The sequence below is a fragment of the Typopeltis vanoorti genome, chromosome 13 (genome assembly GCF_054136105.1).
Source record: "Typopeltis vanoorti isolate ZY-2024b chromosome 13, IOZ_Tvanoo_1.0, whole genome shotgun sequence".
Lineage (NCBI taxonomy): Eukaryota > Metazoa > Arthropoda > Arachnida > Uropygi > Thelyphonidae > Typopeltis > Typopeltis vanoorti.
Genome location: NC_143561.1, coordinates 41,755,958 through 41,779,777, shown reverse-complemented (window position 1 = coordinate 41,779,777; position 23,820 = coordinate 41,755,958). Strand labels below are relative to the sequence as shown.

The following is a 23,820-nucleotide window of genomic DNA, read 5'->3' as shown; positions in this document are numbered from 1 at the left end:
GAGTTTAGGTGTGAAGAAAATTGTAGAATTGGTGGTAATATAGAGGAAGTGACAGGGGAAGGTATTGAAGAGTCACATCGCAGGAGTGATGTTCTTAGGACTTGTAGAAGCAGTAATGATTTATTATGTTTATTCACTAATGCTAGAAGTATTCGAAATAAGGGGAACGAAATTGTTGCTTTGCTCGAGTCTGTTCGCCCCAAAATTGTTGGTATAAGTAAGACATGGTTAGATGACGATGACATCCTGACAGGAATAGAGATGAACGAATATGATATTTTTCGTGAAAATAGACAGGGAAGAAAGGGAGGAGGAGTACTGTTAATGGTAGCAGATGAGTTGTGTCCATCTAAGGTGGAATTGCAAGGTGCAAATAGTGGTCACGGTTTTGAGGCCGTATGGTGTGAGGTAGAAGTTAACAGGAGGAAATATTTAGTTGGGTGTTGATATAGACCTGGTAATATGGAGGGTAATGAGAAGGAAATGTATAGGCAAATTGGCTTAGCTAGCAAGAAACGAGTTATCATTATGGGCGACTTTAATTATGGTGATATAGACTGGAAGCAAGAGACTGCATCTGGGGGTAAAGAAAATAAATTTTTGGAGTTTTTGAAAGATAATTACCTTAGGCAGCACGTAACGGAGGGTACACGAGGATCAGGAGTATTGGATTTGATCATCCTATCAGATGATGTTATTATAAATGAGGTGTCAAATCTTCCACCAGTTGGTGAGAGTGACCACGAGGTGATTACGGGGTGACCAGTCATTCGAGGACGTCTGTTAAAAAGGGATATATGTGGAATTATAAGACTGGTAATTACGAAAAGCTCAGGAAACAGCTTGCGATAATAAATTGGAAAGAGGAACTGGATGGAAATGATATCAATGCTGCTTGGGCCATACTCAAGAACTATTTGGTGGAGACAATATCAGAGTGTATTCCAAGGGTCAAGAGGGTAAACAGAGTTGGTGGAAAATGGATGAATCGAGAGATAAGGTATGCAATATGGAAGAAGAAGAAGGTATTATGGAAGAAACACAAAATGAGTATATATAACAACCAGTTGCATGAGAAGTACAAAGAGCAGGCGAGGAAGGTGACTAGCTTGATAAGGGTAGCAAAAATGCAGTATGAGCAGCAGTTAGCTAAAGCGGCCAAAAAAAATCCTAAGGAGTTTTTTCGATATGTCGCCAGTAGAAGAAAGAATGATTATGGTAGAATGGGATTAATTGGTGAAAACGGAGGAATGATAACCGCTGCGGAGGATATAGTTGAGATATTTAGTGAGCAATTTCTAAAGGTATTTCATTCTTGCGAATGTGACATCATGCAGAACTTGAAAGCAGTGGGAGAGGAGGAGGAAGGACTGTTAGTAAGTGAATAGGAGGTATATGAGGAATTGAATAGAGTTGATGTAAATAAGGCTGTAGGACTTGATGCTATTTCACCACGTGTCTTGAGGGAATGTGCCAGAGAGTTAACAACAGCTTTAGTATATCTTTTCAACATGAGTCTCTCACTGGGTCAAGTTCCAAAAGAGTGGAAAGAGGGTAAAATTGTTCCAATTCATAAGGGAGGTGATAAGAGTAAGGCTTTGAATTATAGACCAGTCTGTGTGTCTGGAGTTGTGGTCAAGGTATTAGAGAAGTTAGTTAGGAATAAAGTTCAGAATTGGGTTGACAACAGAAAAATACTCTTTGGTGGCCAGCATGGATTTACTAAAGGAAGATCATGCTTTAGCAACCTGCTTATTTTTTATAATAAAGTGACAAATGCGTTGGATAAGGGTATTGCATATACAGTGGTATATTTAGATTTTGCAAAGGCGTTTGATAAATTGCCACATGACAAGCTGGTAATTAAATTGGAACGGATGGGGCTGAACAGTAGATTGGTTCACTGGATTGGAGATTGGTTGTCTGATAGGTATCAGCGAGTTGTCTATGGAGGAGCGATATCCCAGAAGAGGAAAGTTACTAGTGGTGTACCTCAAGGGTCTGTTTTGGGTGCATTGCTGTTTAATTTGTATGTAAATGATATCTGGAGAGGTCTGAATGGTGATGTGCAATTGTTTGCAGATGATGCAAAGTTGGGCAGAGCTATCAGGAGTAGTGTGGATGCTGTGGCTTTGCAAGAGGACTTGAATACACTGTCTGAATGGGTACATAAGTGGGGATGTCAATTCTATGTCTCAAAGTGTAAGGTTTTGAAATTTGGGAAGCAGAGATGGGATGTAAAGTACACAATCGGTGCGAATATCTTGGAAGAGGTAGAGGAAATGAAAGATCTGGGAGTGATTGTAGACAAGGACCTAAAATTTCTGGGACATGTTACTAAAATAGTGAAGACAACACAGCGGAAAATGGGAATGATGCGGAGGACATTGACTTGTAGAAGTAAGGATGTTATGGTTCTTTTGTATAAGGCTTTGATCAGGCCACATATGGATTACTGTGCACAGATCTGGTCACCTGGTTTTGAAAAAGATGAAATTGCGTTGGAAAAAGTTCAGAAGCGATTGACTAAGGTGGTTTCTGGTCTCTGGAATGTAGAATATGAAGACAGATTGACAAAATGCAATTTGCAGAAATTGGTGGATAGAAGGAGGAGGGGGGGAATATGATTGAGACATATAAGCTGTTCAGGTTCAGTGGTTATTACCAGATTAACGTCGGGGAGGTTTTGCACAGAATGGGTGAGGATAGCAGGAGAACAAGAGGTCATTCCTGGAAGCTGTATAAGGAGGGTGTGAGCAAGGGAGTGAGGAGCAGGTTTTTTGCATGGAGAGTGGTGAGTGATTGGAATGCTTTGCCCGAGAGTGTGGTGTGTGCAGAGACAGTGAATATATTTAAGGCACAGTATGATAAACTGTGTGTATAACAGTGGACCTCCCACGATGAGTCTTTGACTCCATGGAGGTTTTTATAATAATAATAATAATAATAATAATATATACAAGAACATATACATATTTGTAGTAATATATCTTAATCTACATATTTATTACTAGAGTAGTATTGACTTATCTTAAGGAGTAATTTGCTATTTCCATTTCCATTTTTTTTTCTTACACAATTAGATATATATAACATTCTTATCCCTTATATATAGGCGTACCTATATATTATTATTAATATTTTTATTATTTTTTTAAACTTTTATTTATTTATTTATTTTAATTATATATATATATATATATATATATATATATATATATATATATATATATATATATATATATATACTTTTTTTTTTAAATTTATTTATTTTTATTTTATTTTTTTATTAGATTTGATATCTTGTTGTCATTATTCCTCTTATTGTGGCGAATGGGCTTACGTTAACAGCACCTTTGTCTAGGATTATGCTTTTTGTTCAGATAGTGGGTTATCATTATTGTTTACCACTAACTACGGGGGTTCCATTATCGGTATAAGTTTTATTTTTCCTTCTTCTTCTCCTTCTTCAATTAGGCCGAGTTTCTTCCATTGCTGTGTTGTTATGCTCTTGGTTTGTGTAGTGTTTATGATAATTTCCTTTAAATAATTGTCAATTTTTGCTAGTATGTTGGTCTGGTGTCTCTTCCGTGTATTTTGTCACATCTGTGGGACCATATTGCATACATTGTTATTATTATGATTATTAGTTCTGTTTTTTTTTTTTTCATTTTTTGGTCTTCCAACCAAAATAATGTGTTTTCAGAGAATGGTTGTGTCTTATGTAGGAATTTCTGTATGGTGTTCCATACTGTGGACGTTTTGCTACAGAACATCATAATATGATATATTGTTTCTGGGTTGGGACAGAAATGACACTTCGCTGGGCCTTGTAATGGGATTTTTTTTTTTTGCTACACACTACATTTTTGTGGAGAGACAGGCATGATGTACTTTATAGAAGAATGTTTTGTATTTTGGTAATATTGGAAGTCGGAAAACTTTGTTAGGCACCGGACTTAGCCTAATTTCTCCTTTTCTTATTTCCCTGTGTTGGGGAGGCGGGAATGTCACTTGACTTAATGTTTTGTATGGTTTTCTTGGTTTGATTGTCAGTAAGTTTTCGGTATCTGAGTGTTTCATTATATGTGTACCCTTCGGCTATTTCTTTGAACATTCTGGGGCTTGGTTTTTTTATATCTGGAAGTGAGCTTATAAACCTATGCGGCAAACACTTTTGTAAGAATGTTGCCGCATAGGCATGATAGGTTTTTGTGTGTGTGCTCGGGCTGCTGTTATTGCCCTGCCGATGAGAGTTTTCAGATGGATGTTTAGCAATGCTAAACCTCCAGCTTCAACTTCATGGAAGAGTGTTGATCTGCGCATGGGTTCATACTGAGAGCCCCAGATGTATGTAGCGCATAGCCTGTGTATTTTATCGACCCACCTTCCGTGATACGGGGTGTTGTGTATCTTGTACCACAGGCGAGATGTTAGGTAGATGTTGCAAACCCGGGCCCTTCCTCTGACGGACAGCTGTCTAGGGCGCATTGCATTAATTTTCTTCTTTATGCCGTCGTGGAGTTCTTTCCACTGTTCTTCGTGTGATTCTGAGCTTCCGATGTTGATGCCCAGAACCGGTATATAATTATTCACATGTATTCCTGAAGGACTCCTTGGTTGGTTTTCCCACTTTCCAATTATTTTGCAGGGGATTTTGCCAGATTCACATTCAGTGCTGAGGCTTTGCTGAAGTCTTTTATTATTTTGAGTGTTGTATCCAAGGATTTTTGTGTTCCTAGTGTTAAAGTGAGGTCTACTGAGCTACACAGGCTCTTGCGTTATTTGTAATAATAAATATTTAGTTTTGATTTAAAAAAGGAGATAATGCCTCTATAGCCTGGTCGAAATAGCGTTTGCTTCCATAGTGCTAGGATGCCCAAAGAAAACCCGTTATAAGTTCTATCCTAATCGCTGAATAGGCTAGGCCTTTCTTCGGCCATTTTGAAGTTTGCAGATCTATGTCAAGGATGAGTAGTTTTTATTCCAGGAAACACGGATTTTAAACTCTGCATCTCAAAAATGAGAACCCTTACTATTATTTGGTATTTTCTGTTTGTTCAAGAAATTTGTCCAAAGGGCAATTTCCAGACTTCAAATAGTCTTTCATATGAGAAAGGATCCGAGCACTACTAGACTAGACTTCTAGTAGTTTATTATCACAAGAAATTATTGGCTCGAACCGAGTCGATACTTTTTAAATCTGTTCTTTTACATCATGTAAGGTTGTATATTATATTTCTAAAATAGGTAATGAAAAAAAGCATCTGATTATAATGCATTTTTTTTTTACTTACCATATAGACTAGTCAAACATTTAAACGAAAAATCAAGAGGACATTTAGTCATTTCCTGATCTGGCATTGGTAAAGAAGACTATCTTCGGGATTTCTGCAAGAGTTAAAAAGAAAGAAAGAAAAAGTGTTATTAGTTTGATTTCTAAATAATATACTGGATATTACATACACTTCACTGAATGTGCTATTAAGCAATGTATGTCATTTGCAGTTTTATTCTCTCTAATATTAATGGATTTAAATCGGCCTGAACATGGTAAAGGTTATAATAGTAAGTCTCTGAGCATGTATATCCTCAGGATTTTAATAGCAACAATTGCAATCAACAGGGCTAATTTTTAAAGAAGCAGTCGCATTTTTTTTGTTACAAATAAAAAAATAAATACTGGAAAAAGTTACTAGTATACATTAGGCTGTATTTTTTTAAGGCATAACTCTCAAAGAAATTTTGTTCAAGATAAGAATCAATAACAGAAGATCAAAGTTATGATAACCGTTATAGAAGTCAATTTTTCTATGATCTATGTTTATTATATCTTAAAATATTGGAAGAGTTATGGACAAGAAAATATGGTTTAAAATTACATATAGTGGATATTAAAGATCCAACATTATTTCAAAGCCAAATGTTTGTAGAAACTATGAAAATTCATAAATTTGAACTGAGATCTTACGAGAATACAGTCCTCGGCATCGGAGTTGCCATAGCTTGCACTACTTAAAAGAACACGACTGCTGCCTAAGCGTTCGTATATTCATCTTTTATTAGTGCATTTGTAAAGGTTTCACTGACCTGACAGCTGGTTGGTTCTCTTCAGAAACCAGACAGAAACATTAAGAGAGAGAAATCTCTCATTCGATACTAAAGATTTCCAAAAATGTGTTTTTCTTTATTACCAATTATGGTTTAAAATTTATACACAAAAAACTACAAGTTTATGCGATGGCAAGAAGGTGATATTTTATGGATATAATAATATATAAGGATCATTATGGAAGTATGGATAATAGTATATGGTTATAAGGAAAATGTGGGTATATGGTTATAAGGAAAATGTGGGTATATGGATATGGATAAATTGATAATGGTATATGGGTAACTGAGTAGGTGTAGATGAAGCCCTTTAGTGAAAGTCCTGAATTTGAATCCTGTCTAGGACGCAAAAGGATCTTGATCAGGGCTTTTCAACTAAAGGTGAATTAGTCGGTTTCATAGGGTGTGGAAGAGTTTGTCTCCCACAAACTTGGATTTTTCGTTCTAAAACCAAGCAAACCAGCCACACACAGTTTACAGGAAAAAAAAAATATATATATATATACTGTATATATATATAAATTTAGTGTGCAAAAAAGTTTTTGCACACTAAAATGTTTATGAAAAATGTATTCATTTTGTAACTTTCTAGGCATAGAGGCATGACACTGAGATATTATCGATGTTAAAATTAAATATTTTTTGTTTATTGTTTGACTTCAATTTCAATATGGAGCACTTGTCTGCTGTAATCTCTTCCTTGATTCTTTGATGGCTGAAGGATGTTGTAGACTGGCTGGCAACCGATCTTTAAAAAGTGAGAGCTAAAAAAGTTCCGGATATACTATTTGGTAATAAAAGACAGAGAATTTATTTATATAAACAAAAAAATTATAACATTTCAAAAGGTCCCAAAAACATTAAGTACATCAAATACAGTATAATTGAAATATTTTATATTGTCTTTAAACTTATGGCTCATGTTGCTTCTTTTTTAATCTTTGATATAAAGAAAGAGCTAAGCAAAGGTGCCCACGCAGTTAGTCGAGTGGCTATGAGCTTCGAAACCATATGCGTGGGAAAGGAGTGCCCTGGGTTCGATTCTCGTCGCCGACGTGAGGAGCTAAGGATTTTTCTTAGACATGGCCAAGTTAGCCCCTCTTGGGCGAGAACAACAGGGTTTTTCTCCCCAGTTTATCCTGGGTTTTTCCTCTCGCAAGCAGGCAAACCAGCCCTACAGTCATGAATACTTAAGAGCCTGATACATCAGCTATGTCGGTCCCAAGTCCGGATAAAATTAGGGAAGGATTGAGACGGTGCAGTACTTCCTCCTAAAAGAAGCCTCACGGCCGTTATATCATCATACGCTGTAATGATGATGATAATAATAATAATAAGCAAAGGTTTATGTTATGGAGCGCCCTTTATGACGTCTTTTCCAAAAATGTCTTATTTCACCCGTAAATCGATTTCATTTTTCATCATATATTTTATATTTTTTTATGTTCTACTTTCCAGGCCTTCACATTCGTCCTTTCTTATCCTTTACAGTTTTTAAGTTCTAGATTTTAATCTTTTAATATTTTTCATTTTTAAATTTCACAACTTTTGTAGTGCGTTTACTAATAATATCACATCATTCATTACTGAAATTTTTCCAATCTTTTAATAATATTTATTATTTTTTATGCTTTAAAACTCTTATTCATACCTCAGTTTTTAAATTTTAAAATTCAATGGAGCTTCTTTCCACTATTCTATACTAATATCATATTCGTTCATCACCATCTGCAATCTTCACTTCAAATTTCAAAGATCGTTATTGCCAAAAGTATAACAAAAGTTATTCTTCGACCGATTCCCGAGTTAGTCGATCTCTGGCATGGGCAAACGGGTTTTTCCTCCCGGAAACTCGGGTTTTTCATCCCGTAAACTCAAGAAAATCGACCGTAGTACCCACATTATGTCAGACAGTAACATATCTTGTTAGGTTTAGGTACCAAGAGATGGCAGCACTTGTTTGCCAGCCTCTTCATCGGTGGCTGCTATAATTAGTGATAGACATTGGGCCAGCTATCTCTGATTGGCTACCGGTGGAGATTGAACTGCCCACTCAGTCTCCAAAAGCTAGATAGGGTTAAAAGGCCTCGCCTACTCCCTATAAGGGAATAAAAGGCGTTAGCTGATTTATTTATTTTTTATTTTATTTTATGCAATATGTATGATCACTTCATTAAATTTTATTTTAATTTTTAATTAAAAATAGCGTTTGTGGTCAAAAGACACGTTCTGCTCTAAGAGTGCTCCATAACATAAAAGTTTTGCTAATTTATGTATATCAAATAATTGCAATATTTTTTCAAGCATTCAGAAATCAATCCAGAAATAATGACAAAAACATTTCAATCATTTCTGGATTCATTATTATTCTCGACAGGACGTTCATTCCCGTGCATTGTACGCGAACGTCGTACCTTTCGAAAATCCCGCATTTAATGTTAATAGATATATTTGCTTTCCTGCGGAATGATCTGCTTCGACAATATGATATTTATTATTCATAAATAAACTTTCGTATGTTGCTACGGCAACATCAAAGTTTGCATTGAAAAGAAAACTCAGAAGTAATAACGAAAAAAAATAGGTATTGTCCACGACATCTAGTGCCCAACGAGAAATCTATTTCTAAACATATATCTATGCCAACAAGCTTGCCACGTGTTATATGGAATACGAGGTAGTTGGAGATGAGGTTATAGAGGTTAAAAATTCTAATTTTTATGTATTTTTCACACATAAATATCTTTTAATAATAATAATAATAATAATAATAATATATATATATATATATATATATATATATATATATATATATATATATATATATATATATATATATATATATATATTGTACTTCAGTATCGCGTGGAAAAATTTGGGAAATGAAATGTTAGTACTAATAGCATGAATATGTCATTATAAAGAATGAAGAACGCACGCACTAAAACATGCACTTTGACAGATCGGATATTCTCATTTCTGTGTAGATTACCATTGGACTTTGTAGTTCGCGTGACTTGTTAATCGTGTATTCTGGAGATAAGTTTTTTTTTCTTCTCTTTTGCAATAATAATAATAATGGCTAACTAAGACTTTCTTTCTTTACTTTAAATAGGCTTTCAGTAGGTCCTTTTAAAGAATTGGATGTCTTCCCCCTATAGGTGCTCTTAGGACCTTTCCTGGGCATTGTGGAGATTATTATATCTATTTATGAAGTATAGTGGGCAAGAAAAAGAGGATATTAAACAATAATAAATAGCTTATTAATTTCTTAACTAGGCAACACTAATTTAGCTGCCCAAATGTCGACGGGTCAAAGACCCGTCGACATTTGGAGGTTATTTATAATAATAATAATAATAATAATAATAATAATAATAATAATAATAATAATAATAAATTGATGCTATGTTAATTTTTTTTAATTGTTTTATATTTTATATATATTCAAACAATCAGAACAATCAAATAGATTTTGATGGGGGAAAAGAAGCAGTAGAGGAAGCTTATGAAAGAGACTTTTTTAATTTTGTTCTGTTTTTTTCTTTTTTTTTGCTTTAATTTGCTGACAAAATAAATAATACATTTGTAATATGCACAGTATATTACAAATGATTAAAGACGCGCAAATTTTGCTCTTATCGCCGCATAACACCGGCTATTTTATTGTAGGATAAATATTATTGATTGTACTATATGAATCAGATGACATACTGTTCGTGATTTGGCTATAAAAATCTTGAAACTGTTCATATCAAAATGATAAATATCCAAGTGCAAAATAGTTTTCGAAAATATTTGAAACTTGCATATTCCAAGCATTCGATACAAAACAATATGCACTTTTGCTAACTTAAAATTGCTTTGCATTAATTTATATCATGGAAATAAATTACTTAATAATTGATAAACGACCTGAAGCCGTCATATTTAATGACTGACAATTTAAATAACGCGGAATCAAAATTTTCCAACTCTGTAAAAATATGGTGTGTTATATTAAATAAATTTTGAGAGTTAAATTACCCTATAGAACATAGAACTGCATTTTATCAACGTAGATAAGAGAATCTAAAGTGATCAGTTTGGGTCGGTACAGATAGATTTTGAAGTTTTTCAGATCATTCAGATGGTTGATAAGAGTCTTGGATGAATAATTTGATTTGACAACTGTTTTTCATTTACAAAGGCAGAAAAAAAAGTAATATACAGTGGTATCTCGCTAATCCGAACCTCTTTAGTCCGAATCCTCCAATAATCCGAACTGCGGTTTGAAAGAAAAAAAAAAGTTTTATTTATTACGTATTATTATTTTGTGTACTATTATTTTTATTTAATAATTATTATTTTAACTATTATTATTTATTTTATTATTATTACAGTACAGCATTTCTTTCACATTGTCGATTGTACGGTTATACTGTACGCCTATTTTGATTTATTGTGTGTTCACGTTTGCTTTTTTATACTGTACAGTAAAAAAGCAAACGTAAAGCATACTGTATTGTCGGCACGAATCACAAATATACATAAAAAGAGGAAATTCAAAACGTGCATAATTTGGTTAAAAATATAAATCCAGATGTTGAAATTTCACAAACAGATATTATCGAATGGATTACAGGTAGAATCCAAAGTGAATTCGAAATCAAATCAGATGCTGAAATTATAAATATGACGCTACAGAATGAATTAGAAGACGATGATGACGATGAAGAACTCGAAGAAAAAAAAAAGTAAAACACGAAGAGGCAGTTGACAGTTTTAATATGTGTATAGAATACGCCATTCCACAAAAGTTTATTGCTAATGCAGCTCCGAGAAGAAGCATTCGAAAAAGGTTTAGCTTCCAAGAAGCAAAAGAAAATCAGTAACTTTTTTTACAAAGAAATAAAAAAAATGTTTTGTATTATTTTGTGAAACTTTTTTTTTTGTATGTGTGTGTGTGTGTGTTGTGTACAAGAAAGTGATATTTTTTACGCAAATTAAGTTACGTACTGAACTATGAAATTTTATTAAATCGGAATCCTCAACAATACAGGTACATACAAATTAAATTTTTTACCAAAATAAATTTGTGTTCTATATTATTTTTTAAGTTTTACATTACAATACAGTAGCTTTTTTTTCTATCAGTTACTTAATTTATTTACAGAATTAAATTGATGTACCATTAGAATCTGATTATTTTTGTCTTAAACGCTAGTTATTGATGTCTCTTGGGGGGAACTTCGATAATCCGAACTTTTCGCTAATCCGAACGAGCACGGTTTTTATTGGTTCGGATTAGCGAGATACCACTGTATTCATACAACACAGGGGTATTACAGCAACGAAAATCCAGATGGCTCTTTTTAGGTGTAATTTGTAATAATGCAATACGATTTTGTAATATTTGTAATATTACAAATTTACAAAATTGTAATATTTAAAAAATATTTTAATGATTTTGTCATGTTTGTAATACAGTAAACCGTCGATTTAACGGACTTCGGATTTAACGGAAGAAATTTCCGGTCCGTATGTCACATGTGAAAATTAACACCCTGTTAATTTTAAATGCTTTTAACCAAGATTTTCCTATAAATAAATTAACAGGTTATTTTTTTTTATTAATTTGCTGTTATTTTTAACAAATTTTGGTGAATAGGCCATCATATGTTGGAAAAACACTGTAGTAAATTAGCCGACATAAAAGAGTCACCGCTCATAAACCATGTTCGGCGAATGATTAGGACGTGAACACCAATCGCATTGTCAGGACCGTCTCCAGATTAGATCGCGCCCTCAGGCAAAAATATTGCCCCTGATGGATTATAAGACAAAAATATAAGAAAATCTCCAGTTGCTATTTTGTTTTTATTACAACAGAAACATTAATGCAAAACGATTACATAATAATATTAATGAAATGTTTGCCCTAGGGGGATATCGCACAATAAAACTGTTTATAAGCTCTTCTAAATTTAAATTATAAGCCATGTCCGTCTCTATCGATATAGTTGATAGACCAACCAATCTGTCTTGGTCATTGCTGTTCGAATAATTTTTAATCAGTTCAAGCTTGGAAAAACTTCTTTCCGCACTTGTTAAGCTAACAGGAAGTGTTAACAATATCCTTAGGGCGGTGGTTACGTTGGGATAAATTTCTGCACGATTTTGGTTATATATAATAACATTTGGTGAGGACCACTTTTCTCTTGTATTATTTTTGAGAGAATTTTTAATTCTTCAAATAAATCTATTGCATCTACATCAGGTGTAAAATATCTTGTTGCCCTAATGCGGCGCCTACCGCAATATGGCTGAACGAGCGCTCCGAATTAAGCGGCACAGTGAGACAGGCTGCCTCTATGCTGCACCCTGTCGATGGTACTGTTCACTGTAATTTGTTCTTTTGTCGCCAGGCGTGACTTTCTGTGGCAGTTTTATTACACACGTTTTCGTAATTTTAGGGAGTTAATTATAAAAAAAAAAACAGCAGAATTCAAAAGTTCAAAAAAACTTGATAGTTTTTTTCAAAGCAGGATTACCTAAACCTCAACATCGAACATGAACTTCACATTAACTTATCTGAAAGTGTGAAAATTGTGTTAAAAATTGTGTGTAAAATATTTTTTTTGTTATTACAGTGTTAATATTGATAAAATTGCAGTATAATGTTAGAGATATTTTTATTTTAAAAAATTCGCGATTTAACGGACTTTCGATTTAACGGATACCCCTTAGCTCCTATTAGTCAGTTAAATCGAGGATTTACTATATTTGTAATAATACAATACGTTTGCCTTAGCTATACAATTTTTAATAGATTCGGATCTTGAGAGTTTATGAAAACCAGTAGTCCTTTCGATTTTGGTTTAAAATGGTTTAAAGTATAAAGTGTTTTGCATTTAAATTACAGTCATTATGATCACCACCATCCTAGTTGCTGCAGGCCTGACATTGTCTTGAAAGTACAGTGTTTGGTGGATAGGACAGGGGAACTAGAATCATCTTCAGATAAGCTTAACAAAAGCATTGAGGGTGCAAGCTGAGACATTACACCTGAATTGGGATCAATATCAAGGAAAAAAAATCAATTTATTACAAATACATTTATTTTGCATTTAAATGCAAAATAAATAAACTTTTTAATGCAACATTCGTGAAAAAAGTATATAACTAATGTATGAGTATGTATAATAATAATTATTATATTATTATTATAAAGAAATTATAATTATAATTAAAATAATAATTGTTATTCTAATCGGCTTGGCATGGCAACAGGCAGTGAGGAAAGGGGACACCTTGGTGGAACCAAGAAATCCAAGAAACTGTCCGGGCAAAAAAGGAGTCCTACCTAATATGACTTAGGGTCAGGTCACCTGAGATGCGTTTGCAGTATGCTGAGGCCCAAAAAGCTGCTGCTGCCGAGGCAGTAAAGAAAACAAAGCAGAATGCTTAGGAATCCTTTGGAGAAAGATTAGACTCATCCTATGCAAATGCAAACAAAGTATTCTGGCAGACCATCCGCCGCCTTCGAGGGAGGAAATCGTGCACAGCAAGGGCAATTAAGGCCTCTGGTAGTGCACTTTTAACAACCAAGAAGGATATCCTCCACAAATGGAGGGAATACTTTGAGATCCTTCTTAACCCGGGTGGCCCAGCAGTTGTGGATATCCAAGAGGTGCAGATCGGGGCAATGACTAGTCTCACAGCAGAAGGGGTCCATTTAGCAATAAAATCGCTAAAATCGGGCAAGGCTGCTGGCGATGATGAAATTTGGCTCGAAATGCTAAAAGCCTTAAATCGAGACGGTGTTCTCTGGCTGACTCGAGTGTGTCAGGCTGCTTGGATATCTGGGCGAGCACCAAAGCAATGGCAGACAGGCATAATAATACCAGTCTTCAAGAAGGGAGACCAGAGAGATTGTAGCAACTATCGTGGCATCTCTCTCTGGAGAGATGCCACGATATTTGGAGAGAGCGGCTGCCCATGGCCAGACCTGAGTTTTGTAAGTATATCTTATTGTCATATTTGAAGTATCCAGACTTTATGCAATGGGAGAGTAGAGCAAAGAGTTTTTTTTTTTTTTGATAATTTGTTCTTGAGAAGATCGAGGCCTTCTTGAGCAGGTACATTTGTAAAGAGAGAAACAATATCGAAACTGGCCATTAAATTTATTAAAAACCACCTTGGAGTTACAAAGAAACATTCGTCTTTCTCTTAGGTCACTTCATCCCTTGATCCCTCGACTGTATGGTCTCCCCAAGATTCACAAAACAAACTGCCCACTCAGACCTATAGTTGAGGGCATACACTCTCCTACCTATAACCTCTCCAAATATCTCGCGAGTTTTCTAAGAAATCTTTCTGGAATTTCCTCTTCACATATTAAAAACTGCAGATTTTGTTTCTAAAATCAAGGATATCAAACTTAAAAAAACAGATGTAATGGCCAGTATCGATATTATTTCTCTCTTTACAAATGTACCTGCTCAAGAAGTCCTCGATCTTCTCAAGAACAAATTATCAAAAAAATTTGATATTATTTCCACCTTAGCTCACCGAGCAAAATATTTACTTACAGAAGAAACAGAAATTGAAAATGAACTCCTTTTTCTTAAAAAAAAAAACTTTTATTAATAATGGTTTCTCTCCTAATAAAATTGACAAATTTCTTTCTTCCAGTCACTCAACTATTTCTGAAGATCCCTCTTCCCCTAGAGCCTTCATCTCTTTGCCTTACATCAGCTCTCTTTTACCAAAACTGGCAAATATTCTCAAGAAGTTTAACTTCAGAACTTGCTTCACTACGCTCCCAAAACTTCGTTCAATACTTAGTAAACCTAAAGAGAAACATCTTCCAACTCAGTTTACTGGAATGTACAAGATTTTATGTGATTGTGGAAAACCATACTATGGCCAGACTGCTAAATCCATCCATCTACGTTTGGAAGAACACCGCAGAGTTATTTCCTACAACAGGACTAGAGCCAGCGCTCTTTCTCTAGCCACGTTCTCTTTTCAGTTAACTCAGACGAAGGCCGCCAACATCATTGTGAACTGGGCTCAAACTTCTAACATCCATGTGTGCTATGATGAGCTCGAAAGAAAGATTGTCGAATCTAGAGAAATTTCTCTAGATTCTTCTTATATCAACAACAGCCTAAGTTTCAATCTCTCTGACGCACACGTTGCCTCTCTTCAGTATTGGCGCATTCGCGACAGTGCGTAGTATAAGTTTGTTTGGAACTCAAGCTCGCATTTTGTTTTCAAACACGCTACTGTCTTTTTGTACTTGTTCTGTTATTACAATTTTAAGTCTCTGTAATTCTTTATATATTTCTTTGATTGTGATACCTGAAGATGTTGATCTATTCAACGAAACTTGTTAACTAGTAGTATCTTTTTAAATATTTAAATATTTAAAAAATATATATATATATCATATAATAATAATAATATAATAATATGATATATATATATATATATATATATATATATATATACTGTATATCACCTGAAGAAGGCTGTTACAGGCCGAAACTAGTAGTGTGTTTATATTAAAACCTTTTTAATTAAATCTCGGTTCTAGTCATTCAATATTTTTCATGTATGTTAACCGAGTCAATGATCATTCTGTCACATATATATATATATATATATATATATATATATATATATATATATATATATATATATATATATATATACAGAGTGTTCGGGATAAATTTGACATATTTATAATTAATTATATTTTTCCGTAAGTTACATGTATTAACACACACTTCTCTTCATTTAAAAGTTTGGACCCTTCTTCATTCATATACAAGATGTCAGAAAGGATGGATAGCTGGAACCCACCTGAATCATGGAAGAGAATAACTTGTATCATGATGATTCGTGCCCGTCATCAAAATAAGGATATTACGACTGCTGCCCAATGCTCCCTGAATACAGTAAAAACAATCAGGCATGAACTAGAGACTTGCAATGGTGACTACGAGGATGTAGCAAGAAGAAAGATCCCTAGCAGACGATCTGATTGCGTTCGTACAGCAGAATTCCTCGCAAATCTGCAGGAACAGGTGTTGAAGAACCCTGGCATTGGAATTCGGGCTTTGTTCGTGGAGTTGCTAACTGTAGTCAAGCCCTGGATAACAAGGGTAGCCAATGGTAGGCCGTATGTATGGCAGCAGGATTCGGCCCCTTGCCACACCTCTGGGAAAAGTCAAAAATGGTTGTCTGAAAATTTCTACGACTTCACCAGTCCAAATGTTTGGCCTCCAAACTCCCCAGACCTTAACCCCATGGATTATTTTGTATGGGGCGCAGTTGAAAAAGACACCAATCGCACTTCCAGTAATACAAAAGCCCAGTTGATGGATAAAATTAAAACAGTTTTTGCGGCCATTCCCAGGGAGACTGTAGCATCAGCTTGTTCGAGGTTCCGAAGCAGAATTGAAGCTGTGATAGATTATTTTGAGTAAATCTTGTTGATAGTATTGTAATTAACTCTGCCTGTAATGTTTTTTTGTCAATTCATTAAATTTAATAGATACAAAGAAGATTTTCTTTTTCCTTACGAAACTGTCAAATTTATCCCGAACACCCTGTATATATATATATCATATTATTATATTATACAAAATATAATGGTTGCGCGTTATAAAAACAAATCAGAGTACTCGAAACTGAAACTTGTCCATGGTGTTTTATGTTTTTTTTTTCTTTCTGTGTATATGCAGTTTCTTTGACAGAGAATAAACTATTGGCATTAAAATTATTATGATGATGCTTATTGTATAATTACTGAAAACTAATTTTATTGCAACTCTAAATTACTAATTACTGTTCAGCTTCTATAAACGCAACGCCACTATCTATACCATCCTTTCTCAAATCTTTTTATCCTGCTGGAACGCCTGGAAATAATTTTTAGGTCTCAGGGAACCCCCCTGCATTATTATTTCTTTATGTTTACATATATGGATTCCGTGTTGAACCTCATGTTGAGAAATTATGATATACACCCCAAGCAACTATCCATCTACTACACACAGCGCCACCTTCCATTTTATGCCATTATTCTTATTATAATTCAGCAAATTTCAATGTGTGTGTGTGTGTGTGTGTGTGTGTGTGTGTGTGTGTGTGTGTGTGTGTGTGTGTGTGTGTGTGTGTGTGTGTGTGTGTGTGTGTGTGTGTGTGTGTGTGTTTATGTATTTTAAATATGATAATGGTCCTCAATAGGAAAAATTACTTTTATATTCCAAACATGATCAACAAATCATTGTAAATATCGATACTAAACGATCTATCGATATTATTTGGTTGTGGCTTAGTATTTCGATCCAGTTTAGTCGCAACCTTCTCTTGTGTAAAGAGCTGATATAAAGCCAGTCCTGCATATTCTGGCAGGAGTGCATTCAATAAGCTATTCAGTGATCTTTCTTCAAAAGTCATATATTAATTAATGCAACCTCTGAAACTTACCGTACTTGTTCTTGAAAACCTAAGTGCTTGAGAATTGCCAATAAATGTTAGTATCAAAGGATCTGTACATGTCTTAAGGTAAAAATGATTTATGACTGCTGCATCGTCTATACTCTAAAGAAATGTTTTGGTCTTCTGGCATCCTAGAAATATAGGGATCTACGTATTAAAATTCCTATGTCAAGTTAACAAGGAAAAATGATTATTTTTGAAAATTCACATAGAAGTATTCATTTCAAATGAAGGAATTTATACTACTGAATTTATTTTTGATATTCGTAAGTACTATATTTCGGTGCCCGCTATTTTTACTCATTGAAGATAATATTGAGAGGGAGCCTCCGTAGATCAGTCAGTACAGACGAAGCCCTTGGGTCGGGTTCAATTCTCGTCCATGACGCGAGGAACCCTTTATCGGGTATTTTCTTCTAAAGTTGAGTTAACCAGTCTCATACGAGGGTGGAGGGTTTCCGCCCAGAAAATCGGGTTTTCCATCCCTTAAAACAGGCAAACAGGCCTTGTGAATACACACGTCTACAGTCATAATATACTTATGCAGTGTATATATCCCCCCCTCCCCCAATATCAGGCTCTATGAAATTGGAAGTCGGTTGGGCCTTCCAATGTCGCATCAAAGTCACCCTGCTCCAAGCGGGATATAATGCTAGGAAAAAGAAGATGATGATGATAACGTTCAGACATTATGGACGTATATACACGTCCTCTGCACCCTTCTACAAAGTACCTTCATCCCCCCCCCCCCTCTAAACCCCAGTGACCAGATCTGAGCACAGTCTAGATGTGGTTTTATAATGGAATCACTACCATTTTATCTCTGCTCATTAATGTACGTCTTAATATTGCAACAATCCTATAAGTTGTCTTAATCATCTTGCATATCCCAAAATTCAAACCTTCCATTTTATATCATATCAATATAATGTTGAATGGTTATATCGACATTAAATTGATATGACCATTCATCTTCCCACGTTTCCAGCTTATTCAGATCATCTTGAAGAGCCACTACATCAGCACCACTCTCAATAAGCTTCACGTCATCCGCAAACAACTGAATATCTCCTTGAATTTCAGTGACAATATTATTGATATAAAGATTGAAAAGTAGTGGTCCCAGCATAGAGTCCTGTGGAACCCCTCTAGTAATTTTCCTTTTCTCCGATATTGCCCCTCCGTACTTGACCCTTTATATCCAGACAACCAATTGCAAATCCACTCCATCAATTTAATCAAACTCATCGCTGCAGCTTAAATATCAGTTTATCACGTGGAACCCTATCAACTGCCTTTGCAAAATCTAAAAAAATTATACTGTATGTACATTTCCTTCATTAACCACTCTTGTTACTTTATCATAAACATTGATATTACTGAACAAATCTGTGCTGACCTTCAGGGATAATATAATTTTCATCTGCCCAGAATTTTATACGCGTTCTTACCAATTTTCCTAATATCTTAACAACCAAAGAAGTAACACAATCTGGTCTAATTTGATGATTTCATTCTCTCACAACCATTTGTGGTGGTACTATCTTACCCTTCTTCCACTTTCCAGGTACTTTTCTAGTTATTGTTATTATTATTAAGACAGACCTCCAGGGAGTCAGAGACTCATCGAGGGAGGCCACACACACACACACACACACACACACACACACACACACACACACACACACACACACACACACACACACACACACACACACACACACACACACACACACACACACACACACACACACACACACACACACACACACACACCAGCTATCATACTTATTCTTGAATTCATTTACACTGCTTGCACTTACAACATCAAATGGCAATCCATGCAAATCACACACCACTCTCGGAGAGAAAAATCCAGCCCTCACCCCTTTCTTAGCGGCCTACATTCTCAGCTTCCAAGGATTCCCTCTTGTCCTTGCCCTACCCTCTATAAATTGAAAAATTCCATCAATTGAACTCCTATATGAACCTTTCAGAAGTTTGTAAGTCCCGATCATATCACCCCTCTTTCTCCTGTTTGCTAGTAGTGTCTGCAGTCTACAAATTCTCGGCCTCTCTTCATAACCAGTATTCCACAATCCTGATATCATTTTTATCACTCTCCTTTGCACACTCTCTCCACTATCAGAATCACAAAGGAAACCAGGAGACCAGACCTGCGCACAATAGCCCAAGCGAGGTCTTATCCAGGCCTTGTAAAGAGGCAAAATAACATCCTAATCTTTACATGTGAACGTTCGTTTTAGCATTGCAATTATCTTTTGAGTTGTATTTGCAATCTTTGCCAAATGGTTCCTGAACTTCAACTTCCTATCTACTACCACTTCAAGATCATCAGTTTCTTCTAGCATAATCCCAATATAATACGACATTGGATATCTAATCACGCCTCTTGCAAGCTTCTTTATTAAACAGCCAAGTCAAGAGAGCTGTTAGATTTTTAGCGCAGTCTCTTATGACTCATGGCGAAATTTCATCCGGTCCCACCACCTTGCTGATATTCAGAGTGCTTAGTATTGTAAACACATCCATTTCACGCCTAAGTCTAATCCGTTAACCCTCTCCATCCTCTTCGGCATAAGACTCACATCCCCAGAATGAAATATTCTAATAAAGTAATCATTAAAGAGCTCTACAATATCATTCGCCTTGTTCATTAGACTACATTTTCCAGCTACCAAGACCATTCTCCCACAATCATTCCTTCTTTTGCTATCCACATAACGAAAAAATTCCTTAGCGTTGTCCCTTGAATGGAGCGATAGCTTCTTCCTTGCCTGCCCTTCCTGACTATACTAGTGACATTTCTTGCTTGAACTGTGTATTCCTCATGCGACTGTTTACCACCTCTCATTCTATTCTTTTTCCGTAACCGCTTTTTAACCTGCAATTCTTTCTTAATCTCCATGGTCATCCATTTTATCCCAAAGTTTATAATTTTTTTTTTTTTTTTTTGCATGTGATATACACTTTGCTACTGCTGTTAATAAATGGCCCCTTAATTAGCTTCCATGCACCACTGACCTCTTTACTTTCTAATTCCTCCATCCATGGAACTATCCCAAATTGGTTTCTAAGACTATTAAATTCGCATGCCTTATAATTCCACATTATTTCCTTATATATTTTTTTCTTAACGTAAATAAACAAACAATAAAAGTATGCACATAAACAAAGTTACTTTTGGTGAATACCAAAGCGCTGCTTTAGCCACAAGTTACACTGAATATACTTAAAAAGGATGTCATCTCGAGGGGGGCCTACAAGTTACTCGAAAATGTTTTCACGGTCCATCACGAACTGTATATGCCCTTTCTTACTATACACAAATTAGCTGACATTTCTTTATGAATTTTTTAAGCGAAACAAACTTTTTTTTTTTTAATCGTTTGAAGGAATTCCGTTATCGACTAGAAATATTTGGAAAATATTTCTAGTCGATAACGGTTAATCATTATTAACATTATTAGAAAAACGGTTTCTAATAATGTTAATAATGAGTGTTGTATGATGGATATTGTGACAATTAGAGTGAATTCCCCTTGATAAATCTTTGACTCCAGAGAGAGAGAGAGAGAGAGAGATTAAATAACAATTAATACAAATAATATCTGCTATTAAGATCGCATTAAGTAACATTATTTTTATTGTGATTTGCTTTTATTGTGGCTTCACTCTTCGATAAATGTTGCACTTAAGAATGCTCTGAAAGATAAAGCATGTCTATCCTGTTAAAATTGAGCTGTTCAGAACTAGCGCTTGGACAATAATGTCTGTATTATTCACACGCAAAGAACCTAAGTTTAAACTATAAGGAATGTGTGTGTGTGTGTGTGTGTGTGTGTGTGTGTGTGTGTGTGTGTGTGTGTGTGTGTGTGTGTGTGTGTGTGTGTGTGTGTGTGTGTGTGTGTGTGTGTGTGTGTGTGTGTGTGCGTGCGTGCGTGCGTGCGTGCGTGCGTGTGTGTGTGTGTGTGTAAGGGAAATAATTCCATCTTCCTTTGAGGAGAGCTATTAAAGTTATTAGTAGTATAAATAAAAAAATAAAAATAAAGATAAATGCACGTCTCAAAGATGCGAACCCATCTCTTCTTGAAAAAAGGTGTTGTTCTTCCTATGCAGAAGTCATTTTTCGTACCCTGTGGATCGTGATGTTGCGTACTATTACACCTCGAACTCCGTGGGAGTGTAATAATAATATTCTCCACTCGAAAGTTAAACAACAGACAGCAGCAGAATACACCGAAAGAATTAGAAATATTCTGAAAACAAAACTAAATGGATTAAACACAATTAGAGCAATGAACTTTTGGGCTATACAATGAACCGATACACAGCTGGCAAAATAGATTGGACAAAAGAAGACCTGGACAAGTTAGACAGCAAAACTAGAAAATTAATGACTATTCATCATGCATTACATCCACGAAGTGATGTTGACCGGTTGTACCTACCAAGGAGAATAGGTGAACGGGGTCTGTTGCAAGTGAGACAGACTGTTCAAGAAGAAGAGGAAATTAGCTTACAAAGTTACATCGAAAATAGCTCTGAGCAAATGCTTCCAGGAATTATTACACAAGAGGGACTTCTAAAAGCAACAGGAAAAAAATCCGAATAAATAAGTAACAGCAGAATAATCGATATGTGCGCTGGAAAAATAGACCCTTGTATAGCCAATTTCTTCGAGATACTGAGGAAAAAAAATTGACGTGAACAAGACGTGGCCATGGCTACAACACGGATACATTAAAAAAGAAACAGAAGGATTTATTCTAGCAGCTCAAGAACAGGCATTATAATGCGATTATCAAAGAAAAAAAGTTTGAATATAAATAATAACAGCAAATGCAGATTATGCGACGAGACTGTAAAACATCTAATCAGTGCCTGCAGCAAGATAACTCAAACTGATTATAAATGCCCATGATCAAGTGACCAAAATAATTCATTGGCATGCATGCAAAAAATATAGCTTTCCTACTTCTGATAAGTGGTGGCAACATAAAATAGAGACAGTGCTGGAAAACGAAACAGCAAAACTTCTCTTGGACTTTAGAATACAAATGATCGGCATTTGGAACCCAATAGACCTGACATCACAATTATCAAACATCGACAGGTTTGGATTATCGATATCGCTGTACCCAGTGATATCAATAATCTGGAGATCTGAAGATCTGGCTTAAACACACCAAAGTCATCCCAATAGTTATTGATGCAATTTCAAAAAAGCTATCCAACTATTTATAAGAATTAAACATCAACAAAGTGACCCCATGTGAGCTACAGGCATTACTTGGAACAGTCCATATTTTACGACGCTACCTGACGGACTATTCTTAGATTCTTGGGTAAAATCTGAATTGCTCTGTATCATATATTTGAAAGATATCTCGTTTTGACTGTGTTTCAGTTATGTGAATAAAGCAATAATAAGAATATGTGTTCAACCCTTTCCTTCAGCCAGCTCCTTCACATAATTTTTTCTATATTATTATTATTGGAAGGGAATCAATCTAATAAATTCCTTGAGATACTACTTCGCATGCATTGGAAAATCCAGAAAAATTAAACAATTTAATTGAAGTTTAATAAAAGCAAGGAATAAACTCTAGCTATTTAAACGAATCGTTTGTAAGTTAGATTGAAGCAAAATTATAATGTACTTACTTGTCTGACACGATAACTAATGCATCCTACTAATTTCGAACATACGGCGCCTATTCATTATATGTAGTCGCTAGATGAAATGCGACTCTACTTCATAGAATAATTTATAACACAAATTTCAAAAGTACTGTACTTTCACAACGAAGTGTCTGTTGTTTCGCGTGACGTTGTTTGTACATTCTCGTGACGCCAACAACTGAAAGCGCAAGCTAAAATTATTACTAAAAAAAAAGTGTTATTGAATAAATGACATTTTCATGTCAAAATAAGGGAGTGCATTAAATGCGCTTATTTTATTTTTAGCAGTTAAAAAAAAAAAAACCTTTAATATACTGCACTACGATAAATTTTTCTTTTCCAATACGAGGAATACATCGTCGCAAGATCCTGATTTGAAATAAAAATAAAATAAATTTTATTTTACTTATTTTTATGTTTCCAATTATATTTATATTATTTTATTGTCCATTGTATTCATGCTTTCAATTTATTTATATTTTTAGTTATATTATTTCTTACATTTGT

The 23,820-nt window shown here is 34.9% G+C and overlaps 1 protein-coding gene across 1 annotated transcript in view; it reads right to left on the bottom strand.

Moving 5' to 3' along the window:
• The window catches only part of LOC150100085 (leucine-rich repeat-containing protein 51-like), a 37,394-nt gene extending 13,998 nt beyond the window's left edge, over positions 1–23,396 (bottom strand). The window contains exons 1-3 of the mRNA XM_090403253.1: positions 23,296–23,396; positions 17,596–17,738; positions 5,298–5,391 (exon numbers count right to left, since the gene is read on the bottom strand). Of these exons, the coding sequence (XP_090259379.1) occupies positions 5,298–5,364 (67 nt within the window). The 5' untranslated portion in view covers positions 5,365–5,391; positions 17,596–17,738; positions 23,296–23,396. The remainder of the gene's footprint in view (positions 1–5,297; positions 5,392–17,595; positions 17,739–23,295) is intronic.
• Between the last annotated feature and the right edge of the window lie 424 nt (positions 23,397–23,820).